At 42.7% G+C, this 23,688-nt stretch overlaps 1 protein-coding gene across 1 annotated transcript; it reads right to left on the minus strand.

The window, feature by feature from the left end:
* Nucleotides 1-440: 440 nt before the first annotated feature.
* On the minus strand, nucleotides 441-4,353 carry cysltr1 (cysteinyl leukotriene receptor 1). The gene is made up of 2 exons (XM_017723525.2): nucleotides 4,100-4,353; nucleotides 441-2,881 (listed from the first exon to the last, which is right to left on the minus strand). The coding sequence occupies exon 2, from the start codon at nucleotides 2,869-2,871 to the stop codon at nucleotides 1,831-1,833; it is 1,041 nt and encodes a 346-aa protein (XP_017579014.1). The 5' UTR covers nucleotides 2,872-2,881; nucleotides 4,100-4,353; the 3' UTR covers nucleotides 441-1,830.
* Between the last annotated feature and the right edge of the window lie 19,335 nt (nucleotides 4,354-23,688).

Consider the following 23,688-nt stretch of genomic DNA (forward strand, 5'->3'; position numbering starts at 1 on the left):
CACCTTCTCACTACTAAAGAACCATATACCACAAATTCTCCATCAGTCTGAAGAACCACCTTCTCATTACTAAAGAACCATATACCACACATTCTCCATCAGTCTGAAGAACCACCTCATCACTAAAGAACCATATACAGCACATTCTCCATCAGTCTGAAGAACCACCTTCTCATTACTAAAGAACCATACAGCACATTCTCCTGCAGTCTGCAGAACCTCCTCATTACTAAAGAACCATGTGTATGATGTAGATATATAGATGCACTGATAGCATTCTGAGCTAAAGCTAATACCCAGGATTGTTCATGCAGGTCTGCTGAGGCCGATGCTGATGCAGCGCTATGCAAATGCCAATATTCCAAACAACCCAGATCAAAGGACATTTTGTTGATTTTCTAAGTGTAAATAAGTGAACGGAGCCTCTACAGACAACAGACTTATATAAGACATTTTACTGCATATATTAGTGCACAATTTATATTCATCTGAGTTTAACATTTTGGGGAAAAGTCAAACAGAAATGATAAAATGTACATAAACATTTATAAAACCAAGAAATTATAAGTAAATCCACCCAAATCAGCTCAGAGAAATCGAACATGTATTTCTATTGGGTGACGACTGCAGTGAAGTGAATAAGATGCAGATGTTTTAGCACATTAGACCAGAGTCGCGTGAACCTTCTGCTCACATATAGAACACATATAGAAAAATACACTGATATAGTTTTTATATATAACATACATTTCAAATACATTGTTTCAATCCAAAATGTATTCAAGACAGTAAAATACATTAAACAAAAAAAAAGGTTTTGGGCTGTTTTCATACATTTATCTAATAAATTAGAGTTTACATATATTTTAAACTATAAATATATAGTTTTGTAAGTATAGTTTTGGATTAACAGTAATATACAATGTTCATGTGGACACAAATAAACCCGCAGGACTTAATTCAACCCTGTAGAATTGGCCTGTGGAATTCATATTAAATAGCTCTGCAAATGCCTTAAAATGAGCCAATGTCCACCTTAGGCCTGGGTCTCCCAGTTTACTGTTCCCAGTTTAGTTTACTGCAGTTACAAAACGCAGTCACATGATGGCGCAATAACACCACGAAGATACCAGGATGAAGGACTCAAGGTAGTACATGAAGACGGTGACCCAAAACATGAAGATGTAAGCCTTTAGATTTTAGCACAAAATGAAGATTGAATTTTTTTTTTTTTTACGTAGGACTGTCTTTATAAATACGATCCACTGAATTTACAGAAACAATGTGTGCTATAAATGCAGCAATATACAATAACTATATACTATAATCCTACACTTAGTAATGCACAGTACATCTGGCCTATACATGCATTACCACCGCACAAGAACAACGTGAGTAAATGATACAATTCTCATATTTAAATGAGTGGCACACATTACAAAGGTTTGGAAGTGTAGATCTCTAATGTTTCACTGAGTACATTAAATGCAGTAGCAGTATAAACACAACACACACATTCTGGCACAAGCTGCTGCTCTGCACTGTAGTGCGCGTACTAAAGTGGTTGTAGTATGTTGTCTGGAATCTGAATAAAGCTTTGTCTTCTCCACCTGTTCTTTATGTCAATATTTAAGATTGAGCCATCTACACTTCCATTTCTTTGTTCATAACTTTTACCCTTGGCAAGCACACTGGGCTCACCTCCTACCCACTGGCCATCCTCCCTTTCCTGTCCTTCAGGTTTGGCCTGATCTTCAATAACGAGCCACTGGCACTTGTCTTTATCCCCTAAGGCAACTCTTCAGCAGGAAGACCTCATCCTCTTCCATCCTACCCAAGTTTACTCGGGTTGTTGTCTTTATTGAGCTCGCTCTCCTCAAGGGGGTAGATGGCTGGTGGCAGGTGCCGGCTGCGCTGGTTGTTACCGCTGTTCACGGATGCCTTACGGAAGGTGGACAGGCGGTGGCGGAAGTTCTCCCCGGAGAAGAAGTAGAGCATGGGGTCGAAGCAGGAGTTGGCAGCTGCCAGGCAAAGCGTGATCACCACCGACTTCTGCATATAGTTGATCTCCTCGCAGGAGGTGTTCTTCTTTTTGAACTGCAGATGCACGGTGCGCTGTATGTGATAAGGCATGAAGCTGATCAGGAAGGCCAGCATGACCACGACGATCATGCGGATGGCCTTCTTGCGTGTGTTGCGCTGTTTCTTCAGGCCATTGGCGTTGCGCAGCAGAGCTCTCACGATGCCCGCATAGCACAACAGAATGACCAGAAATGGGATGGCGAAGCCCACGACCAGGGAGAAGTAGTTCAGCATGACCAGTTTCTGGATGCTGCCCCTCTCCTCCGGTGGCTCGAAGCATTTGGTCTTGTTGGTTTTTGGGTCGAAGTGCTGGCCGGAGAAGAGGAACGGCGAGCTGGTGGTGCAGATGAAAATCCAGATGCAGGCGCAGACGATGCGTGCCCGGCGCTCAGTGGCCAAGCGGAGGTTCTGCACTGGGAAAACGATGGCCATGAAGCGGGTGAAGCTCATGGCCATCATGAAGAAGATGCTGCAGTAGAGGTTGACATAGAGGGCATAGGAGCTCACCCTGCACAGGAAGTCGCCCAGGTCCCACTGGCCCTTCTTGACGTAGTAGAGCACGCGCAGCGGCAGAGTGCTGACGCACAGCAGGTCCGCCACGGCCAGGTTGAGCATGTAGATGTGGAAGGCTGAAGACTGGCGGTAGGTCCGAAGGAGCACATACAGCGCGAAGCCATTGCCCACCAGGCCGAAGACCGTGATGATGGAGTAGACAGTGGAGTAGACCTGATTGCGAAAGTCATCAATTGAGCTGCAGTTGCTGCTGAATGTGCTGTTTGGCTGGTCCATCTTCTGGTTTCTTCAGAAAGATAAAAAAATACAATGCAGCATTTTAGATTGAGGGAATGGATGGATTTACACATGCACTACAGGTGAAAAGCAACACTAACTTTGTAAAATAAATACATTAAAAACAATTCAGTTTGAGTTCTTTTGTTTTAAGAGTTAATATGAAGTAATTTGAGTATTGATAAAGAACAAAAGGCTTTGGCTGAATGTACATTCACCTGATTCTCACGCCCAGAAGCTCTGAAAGAGCTGAACTGAATGAAATGCGCTAAGTTAGGAGTTTGTAAATTAAAACCAGTGTAGTTTTCTGGGAAAAGGTCTTCTGTTAAATTGTCAGTGAACAAAAACTTTCACTGTATATCATTGATGCATTCTGAGTCCTGGCGTCACATGTAAAACATACACCAAAAACTATAAATACAAACATCTGCATTCAACATTTCACATATCACGCCGCACTGAATCCAGTTAAATATGCTGTCCAGTTAAATATGCTGTCCAGTTAAATATGCTGTCTTTGTGATGAAACACAGCTGGGAGGTGTTTCTGAGTACTGAGACTGTCCAGCATCCGCCGAGAGAAAACACATTTAGACAAAGTGCTGTAATTTAACATGATGAAGATGTTGTGATGTTGCCCAGCCCCAAATAAACAAACAAACAGTTTGCATTCTTTTGGTTGTTAGCAAATTAGTGTGTGTGTGTGTGTGTGTGTTTAATAAAGGCTCAAAGAATCACGCACGGTGACGTGGTTCTTCTGACTGGTGGAGAACGTGCTGTATGTTCTGTACAGCAACACCGAAGAGAGTTCTGCTGCTGCTACAGCGTCAGGCTGGTAACAATAAACAGCCTGCATGTTCTCCATCAACCTGAAGAACCGTTTCACCATGCAAAGAACCATTTAAGCACGCAAACGAGTGCTCATGGTTCTGTACAGACCTCCTGTTTTTACTAGAACACTTGAAGAACCATGTTTTTTAAGAGGTTGAATTTCATAAGCAGAATTCATCTGGAAGGAAAGCCCCACTGACTTCCCGCAGTTCTGGACCTGTGAGAACTTGTTTAGACGTCTTAAAGCACAGGAATTCAACACGACACGCTTTTAAGGAGCTATTCGTCTCAGATTTGCCTGCCACAGGTTCCAACAGCGTTCAGCAGCTTCCAGCTGCACGTTAACCTGGCGGAGGAACCTGGTGGAGGAACCTGGTGTCCACGCAAGAAGGTCTTACCAAACTGCGCCGCCGTTCCGCAGGTAGCTCATCCAACGAGGTCCTGGAGCAGCTGAGAGGAGATGGAGTTCAAAGAGCAGTCGGGAGGAGTTTTCCCCTCTTCTGCGTGAAATAAGCGAAAGGTCTGCGGATTACAGACGCCTGCCCGGAGACACGGACACCAGCGCGTGCAGCGATGATGCTCAGACTGTGGACTGAGCGCGCGCAACAGTTCACTCCAGCAGCGATGACCGTCTCCTGAAAGAATCGCTCGTTTGAACCGATTCCAGCTGAATCGAACTTTTTTGGCAGCATCTACGCGGCGTGAGTCCTGGACGGGACCCGTAATATGCTAATGACGTTCCCTCCCATTGTATGACTTCATACAATCACATGATGCAACAGCCCACTGCACAGGGAAACCGACACTCCGAAGGAATCGGTTCGCTGATCTGAATCACCAGATTAACCGGCTGCTTCTCAGATTGATCCACTCCGCAGGGTGATTATAACAGTGCTGACCACTTTCATTACTGCTGTACAGTGCTGTGAATAAGTATTCGCCCCCACACGATTTCGTCTGTTTTACTAATTTGTCATATTTGAACGTTTCAGATCATCCAACTAACTTTCATAAGATAAAGACAGCAGAGTAAACACAAAATGCAGCTTTTAAATCGATTTCAGATAAAAAATTATTCACCCCTTGTGAAAAAGAAATTACCCCCCCACACATCTCACAACTGGCAGTAACAACTGCAGTCCAACGTTTGTGATAACTTGCAGTGAGACTCTCACATCTGTCTGGCGGAATTCTGGCCCACCCTTCTTTCTTTAATTTGACTAAACTGGAGGGATTTCAAACACGAACTGCTGATTTAAGGTCTTGCCACAGCATCTCAATGAGATTCTAGTCAGGACTTTCACTCAAAGCCTTAATATTTTTTTTTTTTGAGCAATTCCGAAGTGGGTTTGTTTGTGTGCTTTTGATCATTGTCCTGCTGCATCACCCAATTATGCTTTAGGGCACAAACTTACAGGTGGACATGCTCCTTCAGGATTTTCTGATCGAGAGCAGAATTCATACGACAGGTCACCCAGGTCCTGCAGAAGCAAAGCAGCCCCAGACCATCACACTACCACCACCATGTCTCACTGCTGGTATGATGTTCTTCAGCAGGAACGCCGTGTTGGCTTTAGGTCAGAAGTAACAGTACCTACATCTTCTAAATATTTCGACCTTTAATGAATCAGTCCATAAAATATTATCCTAAAAGTCTTGGGGGTCATCTAGATGTTTTTTTTGACAAATGTGAGATGAGGCTTTGTGTTCTTTTTGGTCAGCAGTGGTTTGTGTCTTGTGGCTTTTTCATGGGTGCCAGTATCGCCGAGCGTCTTTCTGATTAGGGAATCGTGTAAATTCACCTTAACTGAGGCCAGTGAGGCCTACAGTTGTTTAAACCTTCGTCTGGATTATTTATGTGGTAGGCCGACCACTCCTGGGAAGGTTCTCCACTGCTCCAGGCCTTCTCCTTTTTTGGATAATGGTTCTCACTGAGGTTCTCTGGAGTCCCAGAGCCTCAGCAATGTCTTTGTACCCCTTTCCAGACTTGTAGATTTCAATGACTTTGTTTCACATCTGTATGTTAATCTCTTTAGAATGTGGCATCATGTGCTGCTTTGAGATCTTCTAACCAGCTTCACCTTGCCAGACAGGTTCTATTTAAGTGATGGTTACATCCAACAGGTATGGGTTAGGGTTAGGGTTAGGGTTAGGTGATCATGTCTGGGTATGGCTGTGAAATTGGACTAGTAAACTGGTTAATAGCTCAGAGGGCAGGTAGAGCTGATTGAAATCTAAACAAAATCTTCATTTAAAAACAGCATTTTGTGTTTGCTTGAATTGTTTTTGTCTAATATTAAAAATAGTTTGTTGATCTCAAACATTAATAATAAATTTGGAAAATACTTTTTTACAACACTAAACTTTTCTATTTTTATTAATTAAAAGTAATTTTTTATATGGGGGCATTTTTCATGCTGGGGTCCATAAAATCCTAGTTATGCCACTGATAATAACGTGTGTAAAATCTAGAGCCATTTACCACCAAATATACTCACCGTTACGGGCAGTACCTATAGGTGGACCTTTGGTCAATACGCTATGCTAAGTGATAGATATCAAGAACACATTCAGCTGGACTTCCCTTAGATCTCCAGAGTCTTCAAACCAAGTGGTTCACTGGCTGCCAGCTTCTCCTTGTTGGGTTTAGTTGCTGGATCTCAATAAAAGACGTTTCTTTACTCTGCACCCAACTCATCTACTAAACTGACATGACGCCACTGTCTGAACATGAAGCTTCTACACGACTCAAAAGTCTCATGTTTCTTTCATTACTAAGTTGTGACACTGTGCCAACAGCAGACACTGGACAGAAATGAAGCCTCTCTCTGAACACAGCTGACTGTTCGTTCCACGTGAATCAGTGAGTGGTGAACACGCTTATTTGCTACAGTGGAACAGACTCAAACACAGAAACACCACATCAGAAACCAAGTGCCTGAAAGTGCACTTGTTAACAAAACAGAGGAAATTGCAGATTGAAAGATTATTCTTTTAGCTCATCTGCAGGCTCAGCTGTGTAATGCATGGTGGACTGTTAGTAATGAAGGTTCTGGGCAGGAACATTTTTCCTTCTTCAAGGTACGAACAGTGTAGATGTTCCCTCAAAGCTCCAGCAGTGGTTCTAAGGTCTGATTATGGAGCTTAAATCAGGATCTCCAGGTGAAAAGTTGGTATTTGTTCCTTTTCATAACCGAATGTTTTAAAACAGAGCAGTAGAGTAAAAGCCTGGAGGCGAGGCGAGGCGGGGTGTGGAGTCAGTCCAGCTTAGAACAGATCATTTCATTGGATTATGGTTCAGTTATGTTCCCTGACTAAAGGCGCTGAGATGGAGCCTTGAGGGTTCCACCCCAGAGACAGGAGGGGAACTGACCCAGAGACAGTCTAGAACCTGAGTGGACATACTTCATATGTTGCCATAAGTTTACAGACATCATTTGAACCAAAGCACCTCCACTGTGCTCAAAGCGTGATACCTGTGTTTGTTTTGTAGTCACGCCAGTGCTAATGAAAACCTTCTTCTCCACAAAGTCAACATGGATGTCTGTTAGTCTAACATTGTTAACATTCTCTTACAAGCGCATTGAGCCAATAACGTCGTGTCCACTGCAGTGGCTGGCTTCACACGACTTGGAGGAAGGGTGTGGTAGTCTTCACCGTCCCGGCGTGGCTGCATCATGTGATAAAAGACACCTAACTAGTAGGTGGGAACTGGATGGTGCTCCATCAGTCCTGAGAGCACATCCCACTGCTGAAGAGTCCAAAGCGTTCTATCCCTGTAGCTGAAGGCATTGGGCGTGGTGGCTAAGAGCATGTTAGGCCTGTTTTACGTAACATGTTGTCTGGGCTTAATTAAAGTGTCTCGGCACATGGATTTGGAGCTTTCTGTGTGCTGAGGAATTTTATATGACTACACAGAATAAGCACAGCGCTGCCTTTATTGTCGGATGAACCCTGATAGTTCCTGAGCCACGGAATGGAATTCCGACTGCTAATAGTTTGTTTCATACAAGCAAAAATAAACGGAGACTACAGTGTGAAATATTATCATATGTGTTTTTTAATAATTTTTTGAAATGCGTATTTTAGGGTTTGTTAGATTTTCTTGGCAGATCAGAAATAAACACAATGACATTGTAGAGAAATGATTATTATTACAGGAGAAAAGTACATAAAAAGGTGAACTTCATGGAAATGACTGCACCCTGAAGGAGCTAATTAATGATGTTGAGGAGACCAGCAAATCATGTCACATCACATTGCGGTAAAACTATCTTGAAGTGAGTAACACCGTGAAAGGTGGGAGCGTTCCTGGCAAATACTCTGAAACTTTCACACAACCGATTTGAACTGCAGTGAAAGGCATTTCTGTAAAACAAGAACGCCCGCATCAGGAACGCCCGCATCAGGAACGCCCGCATCAGGAACGCCCGCATCAGGAACGCACGCATCAGGAACGCACGCATCCGGAACGCCCGCATCAGGAACGCCCGCATCCGGAACGCCCGCATCAGGAACGCCCACATCAGGAACGCCCGCATCCGGAACGCCCGCATCCGGAACGCCCGCATCAGGAACGCCCGCATCAGGAACGCACGCATCCGGAACGCCCGCATCAGGAACGCCCGCATCAGGAACGCCCGCATCCGGAACGCCCGCATCAGGAACGCACGCATCCCGAACGCCCGCATCAGGAACGCCCGCATCAGGAACGCCCGCATCAGGAACGCCCGCATCCGGAACGCCTGCTTACCATTCATTGGCCGATACGTCTGCAATATGGCTTCTCTCATTGGTGATGAGACTCAACAGGGAAAATATGTCAGTATTTATAAAGATGTTATTAACGCTACAGTAATATTGTTCCTACATATTTACACCACGAGCGTTCGGCATTAAACACAGACACGCATGAATCTGAAGCCTTTATTTACATCACTGTGGTATTGGACTATAAGGTTAACGCCCCTCATGACAACATAGAACCAGTCAGAGGTTCTGTTGGTTCTTGCGAGTTTGTAACACCTTTGACTTTTCTTGATGGGGTGATGATGTAAAGGAGTGATTTAGCAGGTGAACTGTGACTAATCCCAGATACATCTCTAATTCTACTGGGAAACTAGTGGTCTCTAATGGTAACCAGGGGTTACTGAGGTGCTGCCAGCCTGCACAAGGAAACTGTCTGTCTGTGTAGTTGAAGGAGGATCTCAGGCAGGGCCGTCTACACGCTCCCCCTACAGTTAGCCCCCTACAGTTGGCCCCCTACAGTTAGCCTCCCCGGTTTTACTCTCGTAATTTTACGACTTTAGTCTCTACTGTTTAAATTTTTATGAACAGCGGCCGTGAAACGCTGTTGTAGTTCTGTTTACTCAGCGTTACTGTGGCTTTTACTCCAAAGCCCACCTGCCCCTGACTTCACATGAGGGCCGTTCCAGGGGGCGTGTCTGAGTCCCACAAATGCCCTCATATAGTGCTGCAATTAGACGCTCCTCAAAACTGCACTCACCAAGAAATCAATGATTCAGCCAGTCAATGCGTTAAAACCCGCAAACGCCATCAACTCCAGATCTCAGTTAGCAGGAAAACATGATAGCGCTCGTTGTGGCAACTTAACGACATTCAGTCTTTCAGAACCATCATCACATCCTCATTACAGCTCCCCACATCAACAACCCATTAGGAAGAGGATATTTTCTGGATCATTTCTCAGGAATCACAGCTCCACGGCGTGAATGCTCTGACGCCCCCCAACAAGAACAGAGCGATCTTAAGTTAGGGGTTAACTGGCAAGACTTTTCCCAGAAGTGCATAAGCAACACAGCCCACTTCATCTTACATTGCAGTTGGATCTGTTAACATTCCAAATAAGCAGAAGGAGAAATAGTCTCCTGCCAAGTTTAAATAGCGGCCCTCGCTGCGTACAGTGATGCTGATTATAAGGAGCTACATTTTTATTTCATTTTACAGGCTGTGGTTAAATCAAACAGGGAGTTTTGTTCCTCCAGTGAAACACAGGCCGCTGAATTCCTCCTCATGTTTCACCTGATTGTTTGTTGTTCATAAACGTCACGCTATAATGTACATATGCATAAGGATTAATCAGACAAGGGCCCAGTCCCATTTCTTCTTTTTACCCCAACCCCTTGTTTTCGAGTATCACCCTTTGGACCTACAGGGCATTGGTTGAGATCTTCCTCTGAAATGAGACCCTTAATAAAAGAGCATCACTTCATTAACAGCTACTAACTTCCCGTTCCACCTTAAATGGAGCAGCAGTTACATTCTGGTGCTTCAGGCATCAGAACTCCTGGGCTATTTAAAGTGGAACGGGAAAGTTAGCTAGTGAGCTACCGAGGCATTAGCATACAATTAGCATTTTTATACATTTTTTATGAAGAAAATTCCACCGAGAATTCTCACATTTCTGTGTTTCTTTGGTCGCACACTTTTTCCTCATAACTCTCCGTTTGGAGGGTCATGTAGCCCCAACACTTCACCCCACCTCTCCATCTCAACATGAATCAGGACCCCCCACCCCTAGACGTGAATGGGCCAAACCGAGGGGTAGGGCTGAGTGATAGGGGCGAGGGGTGAAATGGGACAGGGCCTAAGCCTGTAAACCAGGGTGAAGAGAGAAAGCTGAAACTGAATCTTTTGGGTTTGGAAAGCTGATAAGTTGAACATATTTCATAAATTAGACCTCAGTTCTCTAACAGACAAATAAACAGTAGAAACATAAACAGTAGAAATGCACATTCTGTGAAATCCTAAAGGATATAAATATTAATAAATGAATTAGCTCCTGTCTCTGTTAGTTCAGTTCGGTTCTCTTGTCTTTTTTTGTCATGTTATCCTGATGCTGAAGGTCTTGGGTGCATCACAGTGTTTTGTGTTGAACTTTACTACTTTATTGTTCTAATAATGATGAACATCACATACCTACAGCTTTGACTCTGTATAAACAGTGGTGTAAGATATTGTTGATATTGATATTGATTGTTGTGTTTGCTATAACAGAAAAGCAGCAATATCTCTATAAGCAGCATGTTTGTACACACAGATAAATCTGTGGAACCTTAATATCGGCTGATTTTATTGGCCAGATGATACGTCCATCAGCTGCTACACTTTATTAATAACTGATCTGCTGCTTAATTGACAGAAAATAAGTGTGAGTGTTCTCAAAGATGCAAAGCCGCGAGGCAACAATACAGCGGAGCAAATTTAATTGGATTTGCTGTTTGTTTCTTTTGGCGTACACGAACAGGATGAAGCATTTGTCCGACCTTATTACACCAACCACCATTCAGGAAAAAGAGGAAGCACTGGAGCACTGAAAGCTTGGTTGATGTCTGTAGAAGTTGATGGAAAGATGGGAGTTCAGAGAACGCATCGGCGTGTATGTTGATAGTTGTGCAGCTTCTGCTCATGCAGTATTTGCTTTATTGTCAGAGTTGCTGCTGATGCCTTTACCGACTCACAGAAGCAGAGATTTCAGATCTGTGGAGAACTGCATTGTTAATTGCTTTATATTTCCTGCAATTTGCAGAGTTTCCACTCGCTCTGCCCTTCATGCCGGCTACTCGGGTACTTTGTTGGAAATGTAAAACCGAGTTTAAAGTTTGTGAGCAGACTGAGCTCAAACTCAATTAGAGGAGTCTGCATGCAGCAATTAGAGGCCTGATATGAAGTGGAAGTCTTGTGGTACCACAGACTTAATGATCTCGGTAAGATATCCAGGACTGGGGCAAAGTGCTCTGATCACATATTAATAGTGAAACGATGGAGTAGAAGCAGTGCATTAAGCTGTGTGCACTTCTGATGAACTTTCTGCAAAGTGATGTGTCTTAATCAAATTTGCGGTGGCATTCGGCGCTGGCAGTGGGTGTAACGGCAGCATTGCAGAGGAAAATGATCTTCTATTCTAATAGCAGTGAAACAAGACTGATCAGCTTCCAGTAGGTCAGCCGTATGTGCTCTTCAGTAATGTGCAGCAGATGGATAAAGACCTCATGACACACAGTCTGTTGGGCAGTCTTTCCACTTATCTGTGCTTCACTGATCCTAATGATTAGAATAAAGAGCCACAACATTTAAGTTTCTGGTCCACATGTTCATCTTCACATACAGACACAGTGCAGTGTAGACCAGCAACGTAAGGTCACATCACACAACAGCAAACTCCTCAGATAGTTTGGTGTTAGAGGCCTTCTGTGGGCAAAGTGGACCATATGCTTTTGTCACTAGAGAAAGTTGGTCATTTAACTAAACTATCAACAATATTAACATTCATTATTAACAGATAAGCTGTATGCTTAAATATGTACCATATCTAAATAGAAAATATACTACTTAAATATCTATTTGGAAAGTATTTTTATTCTCAAAGTACTGTAAAATGTAAGGATCAGTACCATTAGTTAAGGTAAAACACATGTATATAGACTTTTTTTTAACACTGCTATTGTTTATTCACATAACCAGAATGCAAACTCACAAAAACTAATGATCCCCTTTGTTTCACATACATTTGCTGCATGGTTGTTACTGCTACCATTACATTATTTTAAATGCCTGTCATCATCAGCATCATCATCATCGTCGTTAACCGCTAAATCCAGATAGGGTCACGGTAGCAGTTGGGAGAGCAGAGAATCCCAGACGACACCTGTTCCCCGGCAACTTCCTCCAGCTCATTCCCAGGGACCCCAAGTTGCTCCCGGGCCAACTTGGAGATGTAATCCCTCCAGGGGGTCCTAGGACGACCCCAGGGTCTTATCCCGGTAGGCCGTGCCTGGAACATCCATCCATCCATTTTCTAAGCCGCTTCTCCCTCAAGGACGGGGGGGGGTGGGGGGGTGGGGGTGGGGGGGGGGGGGCGTGCTGGAGTCTATGGAATTTTTTTCCATCACTGAGAAAACACTTTTACTGTTAATTATTTTTTTGCCATTTGTCTGCTGCAAGTTTCAAAAGTGTGCATAAAATCTAGAGAGTTGGCAACTTTCACCACCGTTAGCTTGAAGCTAACATAACAGGCAAAACCTCTTTACCAATTTGGTGGGAAAAAACTTAGTATAACGCATTCCTTCCGATTGTTCCTATAACAGCTTAGGGCAGTGAGCAGAGTCACACCCACCGACTTCCCTGCTACTTTCAGTATTCAGGCCTAAGCTAACACTGTGGGTTAGAAGCTATTAGGCAGCGCTCCAACATCAGATTTGGAGGTTCCGTAACAAGTAATGGACATAATGATGTATAATCTATTTAAGCAATAACATGGCCATGGCCTGCCTGTGCCATGAGATACACCAGCCCAACTCCAAACGTTGCAAGATACTAATAAAAAGAATGAAAAATTAGTAAAGTTCACTTGGATTAACCCTAACCCTAAATCTAACCCTAACTCTAACCGTAACTCTAACCCTAACTCTAACCGTAACTCTAACCCTAACTCTAACCGTAACTCTAACCCTAACTCTAACCGTAACTCTAACCCTAACAGCACAAAAACACAGTATTTGATTATATGGTATTTGTTTATGCACACACTTGTTTCAAATTTGATGCCTGCAACATGTTCCCAAAAAGTTGGGACATTTTTTCTTTTAACATCACTTATAATAATTGTTTGAGGACTGAAGACACAAATGGGTCCAGTATTGAAAACTGATTTTTTCCTTTCGTCTGTTATACAAGTCTGCAGTGTCAAATGTGCAACCATACAAACATTTTCTGGGCCTAATAACATCTTCAGTAGAGACAGGTGGGCCAGTCTAGCACCCACACAGACTATGCAGCCCTGTTGTTGCACCGTGCACTTTGTTTCTTGGTGTTGTCATGCTTAAATAACTAAGGCGGTCCCTGAAAACAAGCCACATAAAAAGCAGCATATGTTGCTCCAAAATGTGCTCAGTGTTAATGGTGCCTTCAGAGATGTGCACTTTACCCCATTAATAGTTCTACATGGCATGGTACCGCCTGGCTTTGGTAACAACCTGCTCGTTTTATTATGTCTGGCACAGGTGGCTGTGGCATCGCCAGGATTCAAACGCACAATCTCTTGAGACCAGGGCAACACGAGAGCCCCACTCCAATTCTTTTGAACCTAATCTTTATCTGTTTCATCTGTGGTATACGGCCGATGACCATAGACAAACACTTTTATTTGTTTCCCTGAACTTAGGAAGACAAAAGAAAACTCAAAACACACTTATAGGCCGCTAGCATTTCACTGCTGGAGCAAAAACTCCTATTTCCAAAATGGTAACTTTACAGGAGAAGAAATAAACCCTGCTTTACTTTCAGTGTAAGTCAATGGAACCAGAATTTTGTAAAGAACAACAGGTATTTTCAAAGTATGTAAAATAGTAAAAAAACAACAGAAATAGAGATACGAGGTTTTGTTCTGACTGCTCTTCAATGTGTTTAGCATTAATGGTGCCTTCAAAGATGTGAAAGTTACCCACTAATCCTCTCTTCATACCAGGGCAGATCCTGGCTTTTGAACCTTGGTGAACACTGGTGAACACCGGGAAGGTTCTTTCCTCCTTTGTGTTGCAGAACACTGTGCCCACTGTTTCCATAAAGAATAAAAAGGTTAACTCAGTCCACAACACACTTTTCCACTGAGCATCAGCCATTTCAGAGGAGCTCCAGCCCAGACAAGTCTGCAGTGTTTCTGGATGATACTGACAGATGACTTCAGCTATGCAGAGTACGGTTGTAACTTGTTTTTTTGTGGCTGCACTGATGAAGAGTGTTTATTGACAAAGGTTGGTCAAAGTATTGCGAAGCCAATGCAGCGATGTCCATCACAGCAGCGAGCTGCTTTTAATGCAGTGCCATCTGAGGGGTTGAAGGTGATGAGCCTTCAGTTGTGGTTTTGGCCTTTGTCCTTTACACACAGAGATTTCTCCAGAGCCCCTGAATCTGATTGTTATGTACTGTGGAGGGTGGAATACCGGAAGGCCTTGCTTACTTGTTCATTAAGGAATGTTATTTTTAAACTGTTGGATTTTTGTCTTTATATTTTTGGTGAAGTGGCAGCGTTGTCCCCTCCATACTTAAAAAGTACTCGGCCTTGCATCACCTGATAAAGACGTTTTGGAACATTTCTCACGGACCCTGTCCCGGCCTTTTTGGAATGAGTTGCTGGCATCAATCAAGGTTAAAAAATTTCACACATTGCCTGTGACTGGTTTTGTTGGGATACAGGTCAAAGTCGATCTATAAGTTAAGTGATACTTTTTTAATCCCACAAACGGGGAAATTCCATCTCCGCATTTAACCCATCCGTGAAGTGAAACACCACACACACACTAGTGAACACACGCACTAGGGGGCAGTGAGCACACTTGCCTGGAGCGGTGGGCAGCCCTATCCATGGTGCCCGGGGAGCAGTTGGGGGTTAGGTGTCTTGCTCAAGGATACCTTAGTCATGGACTGAGCCCCACGAGCAGAGACGTAGTAAAACCGCTGTAAATATTAGTGATGCATTTGAAAGATGGAGACAGTTTAGTGCTCAGAAGGATTTCAGACGGATGCCGAGTTGACTAATTTTCTCCAGGTAAACCCTGAGCTTCAACTAAAGTTAGCTAAACTTAGCCTCTGATTTCCTGATTATCTCTGATGGTCATGGTCATTTTATGATTTGGTACAGTAAATATATTACATATGGCTTCTTTAAGTGCAATTGCCTTTTATATTGCAATAAAGCATGTACAGTATAGGCTGACCCTGTTTGACGGGACAGAAATGTGTGGCATTAAGTTCACACAACGATTTTATTTGAGAGTAAATGTGTGTTATTGTTCTTTCAAAACAGTGTAACAGAAATATGAACCTCCTGTTAACAGCCCACGGTGAAAATCTGGGTGGTTCTTGACCACAACACACTTTTCCACTGAGCGTCAGTCCATTTCAGAGGAGCTCCAGCCCAGACAAGTCAGTTAATTGCCCAGTTTTGTTTATTTGTTCAGAGCTTTTATGTCAAAATAAACGTTCAGAGATGTACAGACACCCTGTTTACAGATGATCAGCAGCCAGAAATCTCAAACACACGTTCAGTACTCGGTGTTCAGAGCTGCACATAGAGATTACGACATTTCTGAAGATGTGCTGGACACTTCAGATGTTCAGGGAGGGTGCAGCTCATTACATTTCCAGAAACAGCAGTGTTAGTTTAAAGTCTGAAATGTGTTTTGATCTTTGAGTGATCCATCTAGGAGTGAATAAGGAGGAGTGATACTGTGAGAAATGAGGTCAGAGTGCCAGTATCTGCTGATAGAACACCTCTAAGCCAATCACATTGCAAGGAAATCTAACAGCAATATAACGACTGTAAATTAGCTTCCTGTTTACAGGACATCTCAAACCTGACATCTTAAAATAGATTTTCATGTAACGCAGGTAACTCAGTGAAAATGTAACTGCAGGTCGATTCCAGTGATTTCCCCACACTGTCTGTATTCATGTGTTAGTAAAAAGTCATGACATCTGATCGGCTGTTACTCTTTAAAGACATAAACATCCATAAAAGGAGAAGAATAAGAGAAAGACTTGCTGCTTTCTTGCCAGACGAATTGAACACTGAATTTATTCTGGCTCCAACTGCCAAAAGAGAAACAGCAGCTTTACGTCCCACTGCAGTCATACTCTTGATAGGGAAGATGCCAAAAGCACCAAAAGAAACTTTTTCAGTGGTTTCTAGGTTTTTAAAGAATTATTCACTCCAAGGTTCTTTGTGGAACCAAAAGTGGTTCTTCTGTTGCTCCAGTGGTGCCCCTTATATTAAAGCAGCGGAAGACAAAAAACCAGCGTGCCAGAGAGCGCGAAGCAGTCGGAACGGCTTACGGCTCTGAAAGCAGCTTCGTTGATAAGATCAATGGGGACAAAAGCATCAGAGAGAAAGAACAAGGCTATTAAAGTATGTCATGAAACCCGACTGAGAGTGAAAAAGAAATCGACTGCAGATCTGTGTACAGATAAGCTGTGTGGCTTTTGCTATGATAACCTGGAGGTCTCAGTCCAAGACATGCTCTCTGACACTGTGTAGAGTCCTTTGCATGCCTTTTCACTGAGGTGCAGTATTTTAGATTTAACACAGAGTGGGTCCAGCTGCAAACAGAACCAGGTGACTTTTCTGAAAAGCTAATCAAACTCTCATCAAGATGGCTGTAAATTCATAGAGTGAGCATCGCAAACTCTTTTCAGCATCACCTCAGCCTGGCAGTACTTTACAGAAACTGGTGCAGATCAGAGGAAGATAAGAGGAGCTTGCTCTTCTTTTTTCGTGTTGATAACATTTAAAAGGGTTCAGACCTGTTGAATTTGCTAATAGCACATTAGGTTCTGGGTGCTCACAGGAGGATGTGGTTTCATGCTGAGCGTTTGATTTGGTGAATGTAGCTTCCCTTCAAGGCGGAACCTTTACAGTTCACAGTTACCGTGTCCGGGGTACTGCAACTGCCACGTCCCCTCATACAGCCCAAAGTTTGGGGAGCCCGTGGCTTCTTCTGAAATGTTCTGAGTAATATTTGATTTTCCATTACTTTTCAATGAAGTGAGGTAAACAGCTATTTGCTAATACTTTGCAAATATTTCACAACACTAAGAATGGGTTTGGCCTAAACTATAAAACTTCAGCCCAGCGGAAAAACAGCTGAAATGTTTGAATGCGGTTGAGAGCCGACGTTGCAACAAGTAGGCAAAATGCGTAGGTGTTGGTTTTATTCCTAATGTAGCATTTGGCACAGATATCAACACACATACTGTATATCATCTCTGCCCCAAAAAAACTAGTATCTCCAAAATGAACTTGACTAGAATGTAAAAATGTTCTTTAATGTACAATCATAATTCCAGAAAAGCTTAGCCAGCCGGCAAAGCGCTTATAAAACAGAAAGCAGTGGTTTACAAATCCTTTTTGGCCTGTATTCAATAGAAAATGGAGATATTTGTGTTTCAGCTGATGAACTTTTTTCACATGTATGCTGAAGCTCCAAAGCTGTGAGAGGGGCGTGTTTACCACACATTAGCTGTAGTAGCCAGAGATCGTTTGGGAACTGAGGTCACCAGTTGCTGATTTTCTTCCATTAATACTTGATGTAACAGCAGCTGTTCAGCTGCTCAGCAGTGCCGGCCCATCGTTGTATATTGCTCTTTATAATGTGCTGCACATTTAAGCGGCAGACAGGCTTGTGAAGCCACGTGAAGCCACGTGCAGAATGTGGAATGATCGTCTTGCTCACACAAGCTGGGGTGTCCCAGAAGAAGACGTGGTCTAAATGGCTGAGGGGTTCCCACAGCGTTGAAACCTTAACGTGACTGGTTTTAATTAACAGTCTGAAATGTGAAGAGAGAGTGAACGGTCAGACAGTGAGAGGAAGCCTTGTGAGCAGCAAAGCTGGTTACATTTTCACTTCCTTCAGTAGTTTTTGAATGAGGTATACGAAATGTTAATATGTGTAAATGATCAATATTATTAACTAAGATGAGCAGGTACCACTTCGTGCCTGTTATAATGCCTATTTAATCTAGGAATTCTGTGGGTAATTTTCCTGTTAGAGTCACACTTTTTTTTCTTGGGGAGCAGAACTTGATTTCAGAACTTCAAGGTCAGATCTGTAAGTTATCCACACCACTGGCCTAACGAACCCCCAGACCAGTACAGGCATGGGATTTTGAACTGTATGTTGGTAACAATTGGGAAAGTCCTTTTCCTTGCCATTGTTTATTCAAAGTATGCTAAACTGATACAAAAATAAGCTTTGAATATTTGAACTATTAAAAAATTATTTTAATTATTTAACTAAATTTTTAAGCCTGAATATTTACCTGAACTAGACACCTGGCATCTGTTGTTTTTGTGTAACTGCTGGCCTCATAGATTGTTGCTTGATGTTAGAACCAAAAAACATGGTTAGTCTTGTTATTACTATGTTTATCACTATGTTATTACAAATTGCATCCATAACATGATGAAACTGTGATTTCACCCCTTATTTTTGTCTTGACTCTGAATTATCATTTGAGTTTTATATATGTTGTCTTTGCTGGACAAAGCGTTTTGAAAGTAATTCAGTAGAGGATGCATATCATGGGAAACTGAACTTTCCACACTTTTTTAAAATAACGTTGGTGTAGAAACGTACCATCGACCTCGAGTTCATACAGTCCATATCTGAGAAATAATCAGCAAAAACATCCTGTTTAGTAAAACGTTTCCATATGCACCTGCTCAGCGTTTACTAGCTCAGCCCAGCTCCTTCACTCATACGCTGTAAGTGATATTTCAGCTTGAAGTGCTTTTTCAATGAAGCCCAATACAGAGCAGCCAATCAGAACAGAGTTAATTTGCATATATTAGACTTAAAGCTGCAATGACAAAAACATTGTGTCATTTTAAGATGATCAATTGTCACAATCACAATAAATTGTGGTTACTTCAGTGTATAAACCACACTAACATCACTGGACCTCAGGGATAATATGAAATGGTGAAAATCCTAGGATATTAGTTATGGACTGGTTGAGATGTAAACAAAGTCATCCAGAGTGGTTTTGATGTGAATAGCTGCGTTCCAGTAAAACTCACCGACAGCGGTGGGTATAGGAACCAGATGTCATGATGACCACAACTCAAATACTGACATTTTATTTACTTTCCAAAACCATGAATGAACGTACACAAGCCAGTTTTATATTTAATGGTGATGATGGTAAAATAGTGGTAAAAACACCTCAGTGTCGCTGAGCAGCGTCCTGTGGGCAGCATCCTGTGGGCAGCATCCTGTGGGCAGCGTCCTGTGGGCAGGGTCCTGTGGGCAGCGTCCTGTGGGCAGCGTCCTGTGGGCAGCGTCCTGTGGGCAGCGTCCTGTGACCACTGATGAAGGACTAGAGGATGACCAACACAAACTGTACAGCAGCAGATGAGCTGTCGTCTCTGACTTTACATCTACAAGGTGGACTGACAAGGTAGGAGTGTCTAATAGAGTGGACAGTGAGTGGACACAGTGTTTAAACACTCCAGTAGCACTGCTGTGTCTGATCCACTCAGGCCAGCGCAGCACACACTAACACACCACCACCACGTCAGTGTTACCGCAGTGCTGAGAATGACCCACCACCCAAATAGCACCTGCTCTGTGAGGGTCCATGGGGGTCCTGACCACTGAAGAACAGGGTAACAGAGTATCAGAGAAACAGATGGACTACAGTCTGTAACTGTAGAACTACAGAGGGCAGCTATACGGTCAGTGGAGCTGATAAAGTGGACAGTGAGTGTAGAAACGAGGAGGTGGTCAGAGTGGTATGGCTAATTGGTGTATGTCCATTGTGGAGAGGTGACCGCAGGGTGTTATAAGGCAAAGTAGCAATGATTCAGAACCTCATTTCCAAAAGCGCCTTCCCTGTGGGGAGAGGCTGGTGAGCAGTGTTTGTGTTCGTTTAGTATTTGTGTAACTAAGTAAAGATGCCCGGCTCACTTTGCTTCCGCATATTAATCACATCATAAGAGCGTTCACTTTCATCAGCCACTTCCCAGCTGTGTTTTCAGCTGTAGTGTGACAGGCATGTTTTGGGACGCTGTGACTGGTACAGCATGATACTAGAAACCACATGTGAACCACACTGGCTGAGTTATGTCAGCATGTGGCTCGTTAAAGTCTATGAACACTGAGACAGAGGAGTGTCTGGTTTGGGGTGGCAGTAACTTCTGTGGTAGGAGCTCTTCTCACGTCATTGCACTCAGGTTAACTTGATATGGTCAGCTGTAGCGAACTGTCAGGAACCACAAGCAAAACAGCCTCGCGCTGCACACGTGAGCCGGAGGGGGAGAACAGAACGGTGCTTAGCACTTTCTCGTGAGGCTGAATTGTTTGATTTTCCATGTAGAGTGTATGCAAAACAGTGGCGGGTGCATGTTTCGCTATTGATCCATGCAGCACATCTTTAAATTATTCATCACAGGTTTTTATTGTACAATGCAGGGGCAGCACACCGGGAACACACACACCTAAGAACACATCCAAACCACTGATGTGCCAACAGGAATTAGAATAACAGAAGGTACAGATAATTTGGTTTGTGCAACCAGACATGGGAAAAGCTGCCCTGACACTTTTTTAAGTAAACAAGTTGTTATTTCAGTGACGCAGTGGCTCAGGTAGAAGTAAAAGTGGCCTAGAAAAACACAGCTTTACCTTTTTAGGACTGGTTTGCTTTTCACATTTAAGCATTATAGAAGAAATTTTGCTTTGCTGAGCAAAGAAAACAAACATTTACAAACATGAGTACAGGTAAATACCAGCAGCATACATGCACAATCATTGGAGGATTCCTAGCTTTAATGCAAATGAACTAATACGCTTTCAGAATTTGGAAAGCTATTAATATTCCAACGACTGTGCAGATGTTCTGTGGTATAAAATGATGAAACGGTGGATTTCACCCCTATTTTTGTCCTTGTTGAACTGTTATTAATGTTTTTAGCGTTAGTCTTTATTGTGCAAGTCAACACCAAATAATTTCAATAAGTGACAGTTGGACTTGCGAACGTACTGAAACACTACAACACAACTAGCAGCGTCCTGGTGGTGTTTATGGGTGAAGATTCAGAACCTCATCACTTATCTGCATCTCTAGTGCAGCCTTTAACAGCACCTCTCATGTGGGGAGAGGCTCGTGTGCATTTTGGAGTGAAGCTTGAGAAGATGCCACAGAGAGATATCTCAATTTCCTTCCTCAAATTAATCATGTGCTCACTTTTCAACAACCATTTCTGTTGTGTGGAAATAATGTGACAAAAAGTCCAATAGAAATGTTCCGTTCTACTGGAAAAGATCAATTTATTCAATTTTCCACTTTCCAGATGGAGTCAATCAGTTAAGACATGTTTAATGTCCAAATTCTGCTTCCTTAGTTCAGTGCTGGAGCTGCAAGGCTGGCATTGCTGACAAACAGTCAGTAATCACTAAAACCAAAACTGCTAACAGCCCCTTCAAACCACAGCCAGGCCTTCATGATGTCACGCACACTGACCGCTGTGGTGAAAGGCCTATTTACAGTCAGTTTTACAGACAGAGAAACGCTCGTCAACTTTTACAAAAACGAACCTTTATTAATGCGGATTTTCTCATCGACTGTCAGACTGCGATACTGCGCACATCAGAAAAATCAGGCTGACCTATAAGAGCTCAGCTGTCGTGCATCTTGCTTGCAGCAGAGAACAAAAGCTTGCACAATAAGCAATACGCTGCCTATAAGAAAGCAGAAGTCAGAGAAAATACATGCAGACCAGCTGAAGTGCTGAAGAATAATGAGCAGTTTCAAGTTTGTCATTTGCACAACATGTTGGGACATTTATGCATTGAAATGCTTGTGGTGAGGCTCAGATAGTCACTCAAACACAGTAAATAATAAGTAAAATAAACAAATTGAAATATATTAAATATACACAAAATATACAGACAATATACATTTTAAAGTGGCTTAAGTGACCCAGTGTTATTGTTCTTTAAAGTGGCTTAGTGCTAACGTGTTATTGTCCACAGCAGAGATGATATGATATAGTAATAATACAGTGACTGTCTACGCTCTTATTTTAGTTTGTGTCTTATTCTTTTCATGACCTCAAAGAGCGGCGTAAGCTAATAAAGCCTCCCTTGATGAAGTTTTTATGTTTTTTGTAGCTCTTTGGGGGGGAAATGAAAGAGAAGAGATACTGTAGTTTGTAGTTAGTTTGATCCTTTTTAATGGGAGGAGCAACAAGCAGCAGCCGAGCCTCAAACGCCCCACTGACCTATGAGAAGACTCTGGAATCGCTCGTTATACAGCTTCAGCTCCTGTATTGTGACAAGTCAGCAGAATCCAGATGCGTGCGGATTAAACGGATAAGATTGGTCTTATTATCACATGGAAAAACCGTGGCCAGAGAACAGGCATGGGTCAAAACCAGACAACGGAGGGGGTCACACTGGTGATCATAACGCCAGGTGGACAAAACCAAAAGGGCAAGGCAAAAGATGTGGTCAAAAAAGCAGGAACAATCAGATATCCAGGGAAAAAGCCGGGAGTAAGGAAACAAGGCACAGGTCAAAATTCAGGAAAATGCGATCAGTATAAACGCTCAGTAAGTTCTCGAGGAAGCAGTGCCTCACCCTGAAGCCAGCTAAAGCCCGGGCTTCTACCCTGAGCTGTTCTAATCACCTGATGACGATGCACAGGTGAAGCCTTAGTACTCCGGAGACTGAGAGCTCTGATAGGGCTGTGAGACAGCGTCAGAAGTCACGTGACCCCCCAGTGGAGAGTGGGCACTGGGGTCCATCTTGAATTCTGATTCAGAAGGAAGTTGCGATGTCACATGATCTCCCAGAGGAGTCTGGGAAATGTAGTCTGTCTCAGTCTGAGAGACCATCGAATGCGTGACACGTATGAGGTGCCGGTTCTCCTCATGTTGTGTGTCCATCGTTTAGTTGCAGTGCTTAAAAGAAAAAAGATTCTTCAGTCACTTCTTCCTTCACGTTCAGAGTGTTTAGACAAAACTATCTAGGACCTGGTATAAAAGTCCCTGTATGTTAAAAATCACATCCGTTTGTCTGTCTGTCCAAACTGTACTTGGTGTTAAATGTTCTTTATTGTGACTATACTATATACTATATATACCATACTATATACTATATATACCATACTATACTATATACTATATATACTATACTATATACTATACTATATACTATATATACTATACTATATACTATACTATATACTATATATACCATACTATATACGATACTATATATTATATATACCATACTATACTATATACTATATATACCATACTATACTATATACTATATATACCATACTATACTATATACTATATATATATATATACCATACTATATACTATACTATATACTATATATACTATAACTATAAAAATGGACAAAACTTCACCGTGTGGCCAAAAGCAGCGGGCAGTCATATT

The sequence above is a fragment of the Pygocentrus nattereri genome, chromosome 8 (assembly GCF_015220715.1).
Source record: "Pygocentrus nattereri isolate fPygNat1 chromosome 8, fPygNat1.pri, whole genome shotgun sequence".
NCBI classification, from domain to species: domain Eukaryota; kingdom Metazoa; phylum Chordata; class Actinopteri; order Characiformes; family Serrasalmidae; genus Pygocentrus; species Pygocentrus nattereri.